General features: G+C 36.6%; 1 protein-coding gene across 2 annotated transcripts in view; it reads left to right on the top strand.

Moving 5' to 3' along the window:
- The first annotated feature begins 374 nt into the window (after nt 1–374).
- The window catches only part of ankrd10b (ankyrin repeat domain 10b), a 31952-nt gene continuing 15529 nt past the window's right edge, over nt 375–16797 (top strand). For both annotated transcript variants that reach the window (XM_079881663.1, XM_079881664.1), the window contains exons 1-3: nt 375–737; nt 3313–3465; nt 7067–7158. In XM_079881663.1, coding sequence (XP_079737789.1) covers nt 546–737; nt 3313–3465; nt 7067–7158 — 437 coding nt within the window. In that variant the 5' untranslated portion in view covers nt 375–545. The remainder of the gene's footprint in view (nt 738–3312; nt 3466–7066; nt 7159–16797) is intronic.

Raw genomic sequence — 16797 nt, forward strand, 5'->3', positions numbered from 1 at the left:
TCTCTGGCCACACCACGTTCAGGTTGCAAAGCGCATGCGTGACTTCCATCCTCCGGATCGTCGAGATCTCCTTTTCTGGTTTTGTGGTACGTTTATTTTGTAGTGAGCATGCGCAGTGTCAGTTCGAAGTCTCAAGGGATCCGTTTCTGGTTTTGAGGGTCGTTTAGTGGACACGCGCAGGCTCAGTCCGCGTCTGAAAGGTTTATATTGTAGTGGGCATGCGCGAAGCCTCGGTACGGAGTCTCAAGTGATCCGTTTCGGGTTTTGGTGCACGGTCATATTGTAGTGGGCATAGCTCCAGTCCTGAATCTTAAATGATCCGTTTTAGGTTTTGAGCGATTCCCAATGTGAAGTTTCGTTCCTTCAGCGAGCGCGCAGTGTGTGATGTGTGTATGTGAGCACGCTGTGCGTCTAGTCTCGCGTCGCCTCCCCCTTGCAAGCTCTTTGTTTGGGCGGTGCACTTAATAAGAGCAGACATCGTGTACAGTCCACCATTTTTGAGACAATTCCTGTTTGCACGCATTAGTAAAAGCGAGTGTTCAGTAATGTCGGTGGGACTGGAGTCTGGGTTTTCTAGCGAGGAGGTGCTGAGTATTCGCTTCCCTCTTCACCGGGCGTGCAGAGATGGAGATGTGGGCGCGCTGTGCTCGCTCCTCCAGTGCAGCGCAGACCAGCTCTCGGTGGAGGACTCTTTCTACGGGTGGACGCCTCTACACTGGGCTGCGCACTTCGGCAAGGTACAGCATCGTCATGCACAGTTAAATTATCACCCAGCCACAATGTGCACGAATGTGTTTGTTACTCCCGTTAAATATGTTAAGTTAATCGCGATGCTACTCAAACCGCATCCGACATTAATCCATGCAAATGTTATCGTGCTGGATCTGACGCGCGCCGCTGACGACCTATTTGAAAAGGCGCATTCATTCAGTGCGTGCCGCCGTGAGCCTCTGGCAGTTTGGCTTGATCTTTCCTTTTCATTTGTTTTTCCATTTTACGAATGTGTCGTGATTTTTACAGGCTTGTCAAGTGATTATAAACCATTAGTGAATATAAAAGAGCAAGAACGAAAGAACGACACGAAGGCGAATGTTTTTAACGCTGCCGTTAAAACCGTTAACGTTACCGATCCTTTTCGTATTTCGAAGACGTAGAGAAGAAATGCAGTTGTTACTGATGATGACATTAAAAATAGCAGATATAACGCACCAGAAATGCAGCTAATGAACAGTTTTTACTGACAGTAACTCTATCGCATTCCATATAAAATAAAATATCACACGAACAAAAGTTGCATTGATTTATTCATTCATTTTATGACTTGTGACAAATAAATAACACTCTTATTTACGTTGCCATATGAATAACCGGCCTGTGAATTATCGTTTGGACACGATGGAAGTAATACGGTTCCACTGCTTTAAAGGGATAGTTCACCCCAAAAATTACTTACCCAAGTTGTTCCAAACCTGCATGAGTTTCTTCTATTGAACACAAAAGAAGATGTTTTAAATAATGTTGTGAACCAGACAGTGGACGGTACCCATTTACATTCATAGTAGGAAAAAAATACAATGGAAGTCAATGGCTAATGTTACTGTCAACTGTCTGGTTAACAACATTCTTCAAAATATCTTTTTTTTTTTTTTGTCTTCAACAGAAGAAACTCATACAGGTTTAGAACAACTTGAGGTAAATAATGACAGAATTTACATTTTTGGGTCAATTAACCCTTATGAATAAGTGTTTTTGATTCACGTGGTCAAACATGTCAGTCTTCATACAAGTGTATTTTTCGATTGATACCTGTGGGTGTAGTCTTTCCTCAGGTAATGATGCTGAACTTCAGGTTCCCCTCACTTTCTCAAGAGCTACATTATTAATGTAACTGATGCTTGATGTGTTGTGTTCTCAGATGTCTCAAAGTTACACAACCAGATGAAGTACGAGAGACAGCAGGCTGATATAAACACCAACTCATCGGCTTATTTTTAGAAATGTGTTACTGAAAAGGGCAAACATTTTCTGCACAGTTTAAAGTTCCACAGGATGCATGCTTGAACTTGCACCGCAACCTTTCAAGGCAGTGTCAGTGTGTATGAGCTTGATCAAAAGGGTTTTATATAGATTCCAGTTGAATTAAAGTGATGCCAAATCTGATTTATGACTTATAAAAGAGAGAATGAGGAAGCTATAAACCTCTCTGTTCTGGTGCCACTCCCACTTTCTCTGTGTTTGCTTCATCTGGATGGGTGTAATGTCTTCTAAGCATGGGAGTGTCTAGAGTAGAATCGTTTTTAAGGCAATGCACTGTTGATTAGATGAATAACAGGAAGAGTCAGGGTGAAATTTGAGATCTTGCAGGAACGAGGATCAGGGAATGTTGAAAACACAACAGTAACCATTTATCAAATGTACTAAATGGCTCCTTTGTCAAATGCAGTTGTTTTCTTAGCCATGTGCGTTAAAGCAAGACCAATTATTATGTCTGATTTGGATGTTTAACAGAGGTGTTGTTAACCCTACTGGAGAATAATGGACCCATTTCACAGACTGGCATATGGTTATCGTGTTTTTATATTGTTTCACATGTTCATGTTGAGAAAAACTAGAATATCCTCATGCTCGGGTGAAAGCTGGCTCCTCGGAAGGCCAGAGAGGCTGCAGAGAAAACAACACAGATGTTGCAGGGACACAAGTAACGGTGTGCTAAACAAAGTTTCTTATCAGATAAGTTATCTTCTCCGCTATCTTCTTACCTGTAGTAGTGAATGCAGTGACGGACAGCTGTCTTTCCTCATTCGACTGGTCAAAACGATGATTGTTTAGATTTTATGTGGCCTAAAGGGAGTGACGGCAAATTTGACATTTTTCTCTTCTGACCAACGTAATCAATCTCTAGCTAGATATCTGTTTCCACTTTTGTAAAGTCATAGAAATGTCATTGTGGATTTTTTCTTTTGCTATTGGAGCAAATGGGAATGTAAAAATTATATTTGTTGTAGTGTCTGTTCACCAGTATACCCAACTATGTTTACCCAACTATGACGACTTCCACTACTGAGAACCTCGGAAATGTGAAGGATCCATTTACAAAAAAACAGAGATTGTCTACAGAAATTTCAGCAGTTTGTCTACATCTCATTTGTTATCATTAAATTGTATTTTAAGTATGCATTTATGTATTGTATTTTCAATTTCGGAATTACATCTGCTATCCTGCTCTATCGGTATCGATTACCATCAGCTATTGAAAATATCAGTTGAGCACTATTTAAATGCACTTTTCCTTTGTCCTCTCCCATAACCCAGCTGGAGTGTGTAATGCGTCTGGTGCAGGTGGGATGTGGTGTGAACTCGGTGACCTCTCGGTTTGCCCAGACGCCTGCTCACATTGCTGCCTTCGGGGGTCATCCTCAGTGCTTGCTCTGGCTGCTGCAAGCTGGAGCTGATATAAACAGACAGGTAAGACATCGAAGAAAAGACAAAAAAAACTGTATGGCCTAACATTGAATTGTAATTTTACAATAAAATAACATTAAAATTAGTTTGTAGTGTCATAGTAAAAACTAAGAACTGTCATATAATTTTCTGTGAAAAACTGGAATGATGTTATTTCATACATTTGATTTCTTCTCATTTTTGTTATCAGTAATGTACATTAGGGTGTTTAGTGTTATTTGTTTAATGTTTATTGCGTTATTTTAGTTTTGTGTTGTGTTTGTGTGTATGACCCTGTGTCTATATAAGAGTTGTGACCATGTTTTATCATTATTATCATGGTGGTTAACAGTACATTTAAGGTAAAAAAGCACATTTTGGTTGTTCGTAAGTTTGGTAGATTGGTATATTAAAGGCCCAGATATACTCACGATGAAGTTCTTTCATTTTTCACTTTTGAAGTTTGAAATGCCTGAGCAAGGTATGTTACTGTTGGCGAACATCCAGAGCCATCCATACTGCTGAGAGCGCATTTAGATAAATATGAAAATATGTCCTGTACGCTTTCATCTCAACAAAATAAACGCGCAACTTAAATGACAGCTATGAGAAAACAGCAGTTAAAAAGGTGTATAAATAAATATGATCAAATGCCTTTTTAACTGCTGTTTTCTCAAAAAAGGTCGAGGTCAGGTCAGACGTCCGCCAGTAAAAACACGAACATACTGTAGAGCCACTTTATAGTAGAAATTGAAAAGTTGTGATGAGAAATTATTAAAAGTATGTTTTTTTTTTCATGTTTAATACTGGCGGACGTCTGACCTGACCTCGACCTTTTTTGGATATTTCGCTTTGGCAAGCTTGTTCAAACTCCAAACGAACTTCATTTTGGCCTGATTTTGTTTGAAATTTTCACGTTCGTTCTTCGATTTTGCTTTATTTATATAGGGGCCTAAACATTATATCACTTCATGAAATAATTTGGTTATGAGTTATAAACAGGGTCCGAAATTAACACCCGCCAAGCGCCAAATGCGGGTCGATTTTCCGTTTGGCGAGTAAATCTCAAAAGGCTATCCGCCACATTGGCGGGTGAATGTTCATACCAAAATATGAAATATTCAGCGCGCACGCGCTCTCATCTGTTGACGGCGCTGAGGAAAAAGGATATGTGAAGCTCCCGCCACTGGAAGAAGCGGAGAGCAAAGGCCGCACACCCATCTAAGCCGTGCAGAACGTCTTCAGCACTCGCGGATCGTGCATACTCCGCCGCTGGCCAGGCTGCTTCTGCTTTACACACCATGGCCGTTTTTTCTCACGAAAAGGAGTTTTCTCATAGCGTTTGCAACGCAATACTCGTTCCCTTATCTCTCAGGGAACCGAGGTTACGCAAGTAACCGAGTAGGCTACGTTCTGCCTTCCCTTCCACATGAGTCAGGTAACAAAACTGACAATTTTTTTTTTTATTTCACCCCAATGATAGTAATATTTCATATATTTCTCTCATTTTGATCAATATATAGATTTTTTTTTATTATACATTTCAAATTTTGCTCTGGACAATTTTTTACATTTATATTCAACATAATACCTTATTATCTCAATTAAATGTACTGAAATGAATGTATATGTGACCAAAAAAAGGCTGTTTATTATTTTGGCCGGTAAAAAATATGCTTGGCTGGTGGATTTTTTCATCTACCAGTCCCCGTGGCAGGTGAGCCAAAAAGTTAATTTCGGACCCTGGTTATAAAATATAAAGGTACCAATATGCCATCCTGTAAAACCTGAAACATTGTCACTGTAGTTTTTAAGGTGAATTTCTGCTGCTGTAAATTTAACAAGATATCAAGTTCTAGCTTGATTTAAGATTGTAGTCATACCATCAACCCCTACAGTTTCCCCATTTGAAAGTAGAGGTGTTTATGAAATATGGCATATACTTGTGCTTATTTTTGACCCAATCAGCCTGGATTTACTCAGTTTTTTGAGGCCCTGGGCCCTTCACGACTGTGCTCATGCACTGCATCACTATTATGCTTTCCATATGTGCAGAATGTGGTAATCCCCATCGACATATGAGCACATTTCCGATTGTTCATGTATTCTCCACCCCTACCATTCATTGGTGTGTTACAGCAGAGAAATGAGATTACTAGGCCATTGTTACATAACCAGTGATGTGTTCTCCAAATATAGGCTAGTTTCACATCCCTGGTGGCTCAGACAGTTCAGCATTATTCATTTAAGGGCATGACCCTTCCCATCGACCGATCTCTCACACGGTTTGATACTTCAATGAATTTTGCACACATTCTTTTCCGGTGAATCGCTGATTTTGCTGAAAGGGCTGGGTGAAGCTCAGCCGCTCATTTAAGTGTTTACTGTAGCTTTCAGTCAAAGTGAAAAGTGTATTGCTCCTGCTGGGAGCGCCTTTGCTGCTCTGCCAGGATGATCCACCAGCTTCTAAATAAATTATGATGCTGGGTTGTGACGGAGAGATTGCACTTTCACTTCCAGCAAGATTGTGAATGCTGCCATATTCAGCACTCTGGGTAGTCTACACACTTATTTTAAGGTGGCATAGTTACATGTTACTACATGTTCTTACTATAGTAATAACAGTAAATTATGCATGATTACAAGTAACTAACCCTAAACCTAACCTTAACTGTATAGTAAGTACATGTTGTAAATTAATACGCAGTACTTCATTAAGTACAATGTATCTACATCACTTTACAATAAAGTGTAACCAAAATTGACATAAAGCTGAAGAAAAATTACATACAAATATTAGATTAAAAAATAAATAAAACATAGCCAAAAATTAGAAATGTTGCCTTAGCAACTAGCTAAGAGGAAGACAGTTTGAAGTAGAGTTGAAGTGCTAAAATTATTAAAACTGAAAAGCTAAATAGAACAAAACAAAAAATGTTTACTAAATTACTAAAACTAACTCAAATTAAAGTGAATTAGCTCCTTTTATTAATAAACGCTATAATGGTGATAATAAATAATGCTAAAATAACACATTGCAGAAATTTGCTTTATCTAATAGATCAGCTCAGCCTGTCACGATTATTCTGATTATTATTGCAATTAGTTGAGTTGATTTAATCTAGATTATTTTGAGAAACACAATCATGGTTCGCTTTAAATTTCAAACACATTGTCCCACATTTTAAGCAAATACAAAAGGCTGATTTCTTAGCATTTCTATATGGAGTTTCTGCTGTGCGCTGACATTACAACTGTGACATTCTGCTCTCACTTTATTTTAAGGTACACATAATGTAAGTTTTGCTATTACTGGTTATTTTTACTGTTTTGGTTATCAGACATGCAGAAGAGGATTTAAAAAGTGAAGAATTTGAAATAGAAAGATATTGCAGTTGCAAAACAATTAAAATCATTTGTGTGACAAATGATCCCAGCTGGTGCTTTAGATTTTTCTCTCTTTTTCTCTCTCTCTCTCTCTCTCTCTCTCTCTCTCTCTCTCTCTCTCTCTCTCTCTCTCTCTCTCTCTCTCTCTCTCTCTCTCTCTCTCTCTCTCTCTCGTGTCTCTGTCTCTCTCTCTCTCTCGTGTCTCTGTCTCTCTCTCGTGTCTCTGTCTCTTTTGTAGGACTATGTTGGTGAAACCCCCCTCCACAAAGCGGCCCGTGCAGGCAGCATTGACTGCATTACCACCCTCCTGGTCCAGGGAGCCAAGGCAGAGTAAGTCATCTCTAACTGCTGCGCAGAGTAACTGTGTATCTCTCTCTCTCTGTCCCTTGCATCCATTCAAATGCCCCACTGGTGCCTCATTTAAGAAGGGCTCCATCAAAACTGAAATGTGGATTATCTTGAATGTAAGGCTCTACACGTCTTTTCTTCTGCTGCATGACAACACGGGCTCAAGACACTAGTGAATTATAGTGAGACCATCTTGAATTAAGATTTTCTTAACCCTTTTCTGTAAAGGCAAATGAGCCCCATTGTCCTGAGTGGTAGAAAACTTACTGGTTTTCAATCTCACATTTTCACTTGATTTTAAAACTTGCATGCATGAGTTATAAATAAAAGAATTTGAACTATGTTTATATTCTCTTTATTATGCTGTTAACTGTTAAAGATTTACACCATGGAAGTGAGGCTGTTACAATTTGTACCTAAAAATGTCATGCGGCGTTGCAACCAATATTAAAAGACAGAAATATTGAACAACATTGTAATCCAGTCAGATCTGTTAGTCAGATTTTTCTGCTGATTATTTTATATTTTATAATGATTTGAAAGCTTTTTAATATGTGAAGGAAATTAATTAAGTTTATGAAAAATGGTACATTCTTGGACAATACATGTTGGTATATTGGTACTATTAAAAAAAGTGTTTTTGGATGACAAGTGTTTAGATTTTTTTCATTGAAGTTAATGTGTTGACCTTTAAAGGGATAGTTCACCCAAAAATGAAAATTCTGTCATTAATTACTCACCCTCATGTCGTTCCAAACGTGTAAGACTTTCATTCATCTTCTGAACACAAATAAAAATGTTTAATGAAATTGAGAGCTCTCTGTCCATTGACACCCTACACAACTACCACTTACAAGCCCCAGAAATGTATTAAAGACATCATTAAAGTAATCCATGTGACTCCAGTGGTTTAACCTCAATTTTATGAAGCGATGTAAGTGCTTTGTTTGCGCAAAAAAAACATAATTTGCCACTTTATTTACAAACTATTAATCTCCGACGCACGTTCAACGCAACAACGTCTGCTCTCGTGTCAACACAACATGAATGCGTCGTGGTGCTCTTGTGAATGCGTGTTGGTAAAGTGTCTTTTTGCACAAACAAAGCACTCGCATCGCTTCGTAAAATTGAGGTTAAACCACTGGAGTCACATGGATTACTTTAATTAGTAGTAATTAGTAGTTGCTTAGGCTGTCAATGGAGGAATAGAAACCTCTCAGATTTTATTAAAAAGATATTCATTTGTGTTCTGAAAATTAATGAAAGTCTTACGGGTTTGGAACGACATGAGAATGAGTGATTATTCACAGAATTGACAAAAGTTTTGGGTGAACTAACCCTTTAATGAATTAGATACCATGAACTAACAATTTTTACAGCATTTAATTAGTTAATTTATAAATCTATTTTTGTTTATTGATGGTTGTTCATAATACATTATGGGTAATACAAAAATGTATTAACATTTATCCAAGATTAATACATGCTGTTCTTGTTAGTTCATGACAAATTGAACCCTACTGTTATGTATCACTATACACAGTATAGGACAGCTTTTGTCCATTGTGCTAGACCAGGGTTGCCCAATCCTGCTCCTGGAGATCTTCCTGCAAAGTTCAGCTCCATCCCTGATCAAACACAACTGAAGCAGCTAATTAAAATATTCAGGCGCAAGACGGGTGTGTTGGAACTGAACTCTGCAGGTGGACCTCCAGGAACAGGATTGGACACCCCTGGTCTAGACTCTATATCAAGATTCAATGTTGAATATGTGTATTCTTTTTGTCATTAAAGCTGAAAATGTGATTTTGAAAAGTGGCCTAAATACACTCAATCCATTTTGAAATGTATTTTGATGGAGCTCTTCTGAAATATTTGACCAGATTTGGTGTTATTGGCTTGATTTTGCCTAAATGTGAAATGTATTCTGAATTTAGTAATTTGATGATCTCTATCATGTCTTCTATAATCCCCTGTGAAGTGCTGAGGTACAGTAATATCCTTTTTGTTTCCTTCACTTTTTGATTTTAAATGTGTTGTCATTACAAGGTTGCAAACGGTTGCACATTTCCTCATAGCTCAAAAGCGAACAACAACTGTTGCTATTTTAAATTGTCCTTTGTTGAGAAGGATTTTTTTTTTTCCTTGTTGGGAGATGAGTTGAAATGAAGTGTGAGAGCCCCTATAGTATCAAGGATGAATTGAGCTCCAGTCACAATGTCTCTGCACTGTCATTATTTGGCTAATAAATGCATTTTATTGCATTTGATATTTTCTTAGTTTTTCCTAGAATTCTAAAGGCCCGTTCACACCTATAACGATAACTATATTAACGTCCACACCAACGTACGATAACATCCTGTTTACTATAAGCACGCGCTGCAGTTTTGTTGTCTGCTAATTAAAATGCTCGATCTCTTTAAAACAGGATGGATTCTGATTGGCTGTCAATGTTTTATCATTCATCAGCTGGAAAATTGTTCTGAAAGTGATTAGAACGATAATTTTTTTTTTTCTCTCTAATCTGTTATCGTTATAGTTGTGGTGTGGACTATTACTTTTACTTTCACTTTTTGAACTATATCTGTATCGTTATTTAAAATAATGAAATATTTTCTTTTCAAATAGAAGACAGTCTTTTTATAGCTCTAAAAAGGGATAGTTTACCCAAAAATGAAAATTGGCATCATTTACTCACCCTTATGTTATTCCAAACCTGTTCTGCTGAACACAAGAGAAGATATTTTTAAGAATGTTGGTAACCAAACGGTTGGAGTAGTATTGAAAAAAACATACTATGGAAGTCAATGTGGCCCATCAACTGTTTGGTTACCGACATTCTTCAAAATATCTTCTCTTGTGTTCAACAGAAGAAAGAAACTCATAATGGTTTGGAACAATTTGAGGGTGAATAAATGATGACAGAATTTATTTTTGGGTGAACTATCCCCTTTTAGAGAAAACACTGTATTCTGTTTTAAAAGAAAATAAATTAGAAATTGTACCAAAATAATGTTAGAACACACATGTGAAAATAACAACTTCTTTTAAACAGAAAAACTAAAGAAATGGTAGCTACAAATCTATGCCGATAGTGTTCATCATCCAATCCTGAAGAGTTTATTTCCAACCTTCTGCAACACACGTGTTTGAAAGTTTCTAGTTATCCTGATATCCTTGATATGCTGGTTCTGGTGTGTTTTATTAGGGTTGGAGCTAAACTAAGCAGAACAGTCAAGGAGCAGTATTGGACACCACTGACAGTCATATGCCATAGGCATGTGTAGATCTGCTTCACATTCTCTTAACCAACACTTTGTTCAGCATTTAGATTCATGTTAGTATATGGCTGTAGTTTGCCCTGCTCATACAGCATTTGTTATAAAACGTGCAGTTGACTTTGCAGAGGGATTCTGATGGAAGCTCATTCATGATCTTGAATGTTTGTCTACAGATCTCCAGAGTTTTGCAACAAGGCTCTCGTACTAAGATGGTTTTGGAAGTATAACCTCCTGTATATTAAGAACTGTCACTTGAATAAACTGCATCGCACACATTCAGTGGTGCAGGAGTGTCCTTGTTGCTCATTCTGGAGAAATGCAACGGTTGAATCTTAACAGACTCTCGCCATTTCATATCTCTTGACAATGAAAAATGCCACTTGGGAATGTAAGGCATACTTTAGTGATGATAGTGGACATAATGAATAACTGGAAATGATCTGTTCTTCCACAGAAGCACATCTATACTTCAAAACAACCTTTCTATTACTGACTGAAACATTTTAATACAGTTTGGCTCAATTTGTATAATTTAAAAGGGAATGCTTGAAATTTAAAATCTGTTCATTGTCATTTGACACTACCAGATCATGAAATTGCAAAATAGTCTAAAATCTATTGTGCTTGAGTGGTTCGTAATATATGTGTTAGTTGACTCAACAAAGTCCTAATGTGTAAAACAAAGTATGATGTGTTTTGTGGAACAGCGGTCATCTTAGTAGTGTTTCTTGCAGGCGTTTGGTCTAAAGAACACAAGTCTGCTGAAAGCACTACAACAGCTAATTCGACCTGCAGATGTTGTGCTCCTCTTTTGAATGCCATATGGTTGTGGTCAGCAAAGTGTTAACATACATTAATATCATTTATAACAATAGTCTATGCCATTTAATTAAAACTGGTGACACTTTACTATTACCTTTAATTTGTTAACAGTTGCATTTTGTATCATGAACTAAAATAATTAATTTATTAATCTATGTTAAGGATAATTTGTAAATGTACTATTGTTAATTCATGTTTATACCATGGTCTGTCTGAATACTCGATTCTGATTGGCTGGAATGTGTGCAATAAAACCTTTTAATGTACAGGTAGTTCCAAGTCAGTTTATTCAGCGATCTATATTAATGTTCTGTTTTTTAATAAAGCGCACTCACACACACAGATCACGCTGCACACAGAAACGTTCAGGAGCACAGAAACTGATGAACGCTGCCCCGCGACTTTTATTAATAAAATAGCTTCATTACTGAATGGCTACATTATATTTCTCAGCAGTGGGGGTAACAGGTTTTGAAGTAATTAAACTCACAGCTTTGCCGTTAATAGAGAGAGAGAGAGACGCTGCACAGATGCAGGTAATTCACACACACACACATCCCCTATTTCTCTCTCTCTTTCTGTCTAGATAATGAATTCAAATAAGTGCTATAATTCATCCATTCAAATAAATGTAATGTTACCGCACTACTGATTCAAAGCGGTCAATGCTAGATCTAACGAGCCATAACTGCTGAAAAGAATGTAATTTTTATCCTTCCAGTAAAATATTGCACTGAAAACATTAATTACGAGTCGTCAATGCTGGCAAAAGGCCATGGTATAAGCGGGATAATCCTCGGCTAGCTGTGCATGAAACGATCTGAAACTCTGCTTTGTGTCGGGCAGTTCTTTGCCTTCACATTGTGCATTAATATATACAACTTGAAAAGCTGAAAGTATATTATAGTATAGTTTATTGATTACCATTTACATAAATTAATCAATGCTATTCTCATATTGTTCATTGTTAGTTCAGGATACCTAATGAATTAACTGATGTTAACAAATTGAATCTTATAGTAAGGTTTTGCAATAAAACTAAGATAGTTGCTACATTGAAAGAAAAAAAAAAGAAATCAATTACATTTGTTAAAAATGTACAGTATAGAAATGACTAGAAGGCTGCATTCTGTTATTGTCACATGGTACATTTATTTAAATTAGCAGTACACTAGAATTTGTTTTAAAATATAGCAACTGTTTGGCTAAATTGTGGACTTCGCAGCATTTAATTCACTTCCAGTCAATAGGAAATATTGAAAAACAATGCAGTGTAAAACCACTTCAAACATTCTTCAATTCAGGGGTAGCATTTTGTCAATTGAAATTATTCTAAATATGATATTGCATTTAAAATGATTCTAAATCCGATATTTTCATTCTAAATTGACATGGCAAATCTGTTTGTGATTCATAACAGAGAATCTTTTAATTATAAGAAGCTTTTAACTTTTTTCTTTAGATTGAATAGTTTAAGGAAAAAGAGAGACCTCACAGACCGTTGTCTAGGAAGACAAACAGGCACCAGAGAGAGACATAATTGCATCAAAAGTCTTGATTAATCTGTTTATATCCTGCCCAGTGGTACCATACCTACTATCTAAATTAGACCTTGGTATATTTTAATTGATAACCTTTTATTTTTTTTAAACAAATCAGTTTTAGAAGTAGTCTGATTACTTAAGGTTATATTGCTTTATACCATCGTCTGTCTGAATACTCGATTTTGATTGGCTGAAAGGTGTGCAATAAAACTGTTTAATGCACAGGCTGTTCCAAATCAGTTTAATAACTGTTTTATATTAATGCGCTGTTTTCATTGAAGCAAACTCACACATACGTCACTCGCACAAACGCACACAGAGAGCAGAGATCGCGCTGCACACAGAAACTTATCAACGCTACCCCGCGACTTTTGGTGAAATGATTTCACTACTGAATCGCTACATTATATTTCTCAGCAACAGGGGTGACATCTCTGGTTTTTAAGTAATTAAACTCACAACTTTGTTTTTAATAGAGAGAGAGACGCTGCACAGATGCAGGTAATTCACACATGCATCTCTCTCTCCCCCTCTCGCTTTCTCTCTCGCTCTCTCTCTTGCTCGATAATTAATTCAAATAAGTGCTACAATTCAATCATTCATTCATTCATTCATACAAATAAATGTTATCTCTGTGTTTGATTCAAAGCGGTCAGAGGGCTAGATCTAACGAGCCATAACTGATAAAAATAGCCGTAATTTTTACCCTTTTGGTCAAATATTGTACTGCAAACATCAATAACATATTATGCTGGCAAATGACCATGGTATAAGCAGGATAATCCACAGCTAGCTGTGCATTAAACAATTTGAATGCACTTCGATTCACGTCGGGTGGTTCTTTGCCTCGACGTCGTGCATTAGAATCATTTAATTCATAGCTAGCCGTGGAATATCCCTTACTTTCCCCGAGTACGTGGCATTCAAAAAAACTGAGGAGAAACATCTTGGAACTAGGGGTTGTTTTTTAAGTGTTCAATTTATATTAGTGCATGTTTATTGCCCTATTGGAAATGCTTTTGAGATAATGATGAAATGTGCATTTAGCAGCCACACAAATAGGATTTTTATTATGGCAGTATAAGCAATGTTTCAAAAGTCTTGCAGTGGTAGTGGCACTGAAGCCCCAGGCAACATTAATTCTGATGACAGCTATAGTGTGTCAGATTTACCCAATTCAAAGCAGAAGGGAAGGTTTTAAATAAAAGGGTTTTATAATATATAGGCCTAGGTAGGAGATTGAAAGGAACGAGGGTTTTGGGTTTTTATTTAAAAAAAATCTATTTAAACATTTACATTGAATCCTAGACAAAATATAATTCTCCCTCTCTTATTTTTTTTTAACAAAATTAAAGCTACTTTTTTTGAGATTGCTAAATCTGGAAACTTCAACTAACTAGTTTTAAGTTGAGTTAGTTTGCTCCTTCTCATCAATAGGGAGGTCTTGTCTTAACACTCACTTGCATTTTATTGTCTATTCTGAAATCGTTTACATAATTTTCATTAGATTTGTAAGTTCAAACACATAGGACACAAACGTCAGAATTGTCCTGTTCACCATATTATCAGTGTAATATCTGGAAACTTGGAGTTATTCTTAGTACAGACAGAGTAATATGATTTTTTTTTTTTTTCTAAATCTACATGACCTAAAAAAAAATGCAAAACTGGATGTTTTATCTGATTCCTCACAATCTATTTCTAGCTTTTATTTGAATTGATTTCTTGAGACCCGAATACAGATGATGCTTTACTTTTCTGGAGAAAACATGTCGGCCACCAGAGTAAATATTCTGGACACTTGAACAGACCACCATATTCTTACCTTAAAAGCTGGCTAAAGAGCACCATTTCATTCTGATCAAATTGTCTGATATTCCTTGACTCTTGGACTGAAACTGAACCCTAAACAACAACATAAATGGCGAAGAGAAGACAAAGGAGCTTAGAAGAAACAAACACTCATTTATTGCCTTACTGCTGGACCTGTTCCACCAGATCCCAGCAGATTTAAATAAAAAAAAAAAAAAAAAAAACAACAGCAACAAAATAATTGCTTAATGTCCTCTGAAAAAATTCCGAATTTTTTTTTTTCTTTTTTTCAAAGAGAGTGAGAATGGATTCCCTCCAAATTCTGCTTGAATCTTAAATGCACTGGAATCAGATTCACAATTATCAACTGCACAAATGTGTATTCTCATCTAAATATGTTTTTCTTTTTCTATTGGACGTCTCCAGTTGTTCATGGCTTGCTGAAAAGACATCCACACTTGAACTATGTTTGATGGATTGACACATTTCATACATCTCCCGTCTCGTCATTGAAATCTTGTTTCTTTCTTCACTCAGATGTCTTCAATAATTCTGTCTTTATCAAACATGTCTATAAGTTCAGAAGGCCAAGTCCTTTGGGGGAAAAAAGTGCTTTGTCACAATTTCTTTCTTTCTTTCTTTTCTCCCTTTCTGTGATACAGAAAGGTTTGCACTCCCTTCTCTTTTAAAGCCTCATGGTTCTCATGTTGGTTTAAATTCTCTTTGTTCAGCTTCTTATGTTCTTTACCAGTGACGTCCAAGGCTTCTAGTGTACATTTGGACAATTATCTTTCTTTATTGCCTTGTTTTATTTAAATTGTGCAAAGGAGGTATTTCAGATAAAATGTCCAGTTGAAATTACAGAGTTTGGCCTAATATCCTTATAAATATAACTCCATGTAAATTTAACTTATTCTTTTTAAGGCACACTATATTGAGGCTTAAATATGTAAATCTGATTTGCGGATGGCACAAGTCTGATTGGAACATGCACAATTTCTCTTTATCACTTCCTGTCCCTTCTCTAAAGGGAAAAACAACACCTCTGGTTAGTCCTAAACCATTTTAAAACATACAGTAGATGTCCTTCTGCCATTACTAGTGTGTTGTTGATTTTTTTTTTCTTTTTTTTTTTTCCCAAAGCCCTCGATCCAAAAGTCTGACAGGAGAAAGTGTGGTTCAGGTACTATAATAGTAAAGGAGAGCAGGGTAAAGCACAGGCTTAAATATCAGAGGGTTTGCATTACTAGACCTTAATAGTATTAATAGCATTACTATTTTGTTTTAACCTGTCTGCATCTATTATTCTGAGAGTTTGTTCATAGAGAGAAACTGTTTGTATTTACAATGTCGCCTGCAGAATTTAACCTATGATATGATTACCTTATAATAAAACATGTTCTTTTATGAATCATCTGTCACCTTTGTCCTTATGAAAGTGGCATGATGACAAAAGAAATGGAGATTGCATTTTGTTAACTGTTACGGCAAAATTCTAGAGAACATCTACACATCTCAATGTTTTGCAGCTATTGAATTCGAAATGACTTGACTTTTTCAAGTAATCCTAGAAAAGGGGGAGAGCATTCCAAATAGACACTGCTGACTCACTCCAAGTTCCCTCAACGAAACTACACTGTTGTGGCATTAGGAGTGTTCTCACTATCGCTCCCTTCAGTATCAACACACTGGCAAACTGTTGAGGTATTTCATGCGGTGATTGGTTTTACTGATAGGACATTTTGTACCTAGAACTTTCAAAAGACAAAGTTTTTTGTTGTTTTTTTTAGATCTAGTTTTTGTTTTTGACCTGCATGCTTTGCTTAATTGTGCCCTTAAATCAATGCAGTTGATGTTTATTTATTTCCTCTTTTTTTTATAGACTAACCATAGGACGTATATAGGACAGGTCTAATCAGTCCCTTAGTCACGTCCAGAGTAAGCATGGTCTGATGCTCAGGAAGATATGTGGTAGGGCTATGGAAGAGCATTTATGAAGTTGAAATAGAGAGTAGCAAAGCATATCAGGAATGAAGAAACAAAATGAATGCTTCTGTTTCATTACTGAAATAAAACTTTAATTCACCAAAGTGAAATTGTAATTTGCCAAAGTGATACAGTTATTCACACTGTACTGAACATTGAAATGACCAGGAAATATG

Source organism: Squalius cephalus (assembly GCF_949319135.1).
Source record: "Squalius cephalus genome assembly, chromosome: 9".
Lineage (NCBI taxonomy): Eukaryota > Metazoa > Chordata > Actinopteri > Cypriniformes > Leuciscidae > Squalius > Squalius cephalus.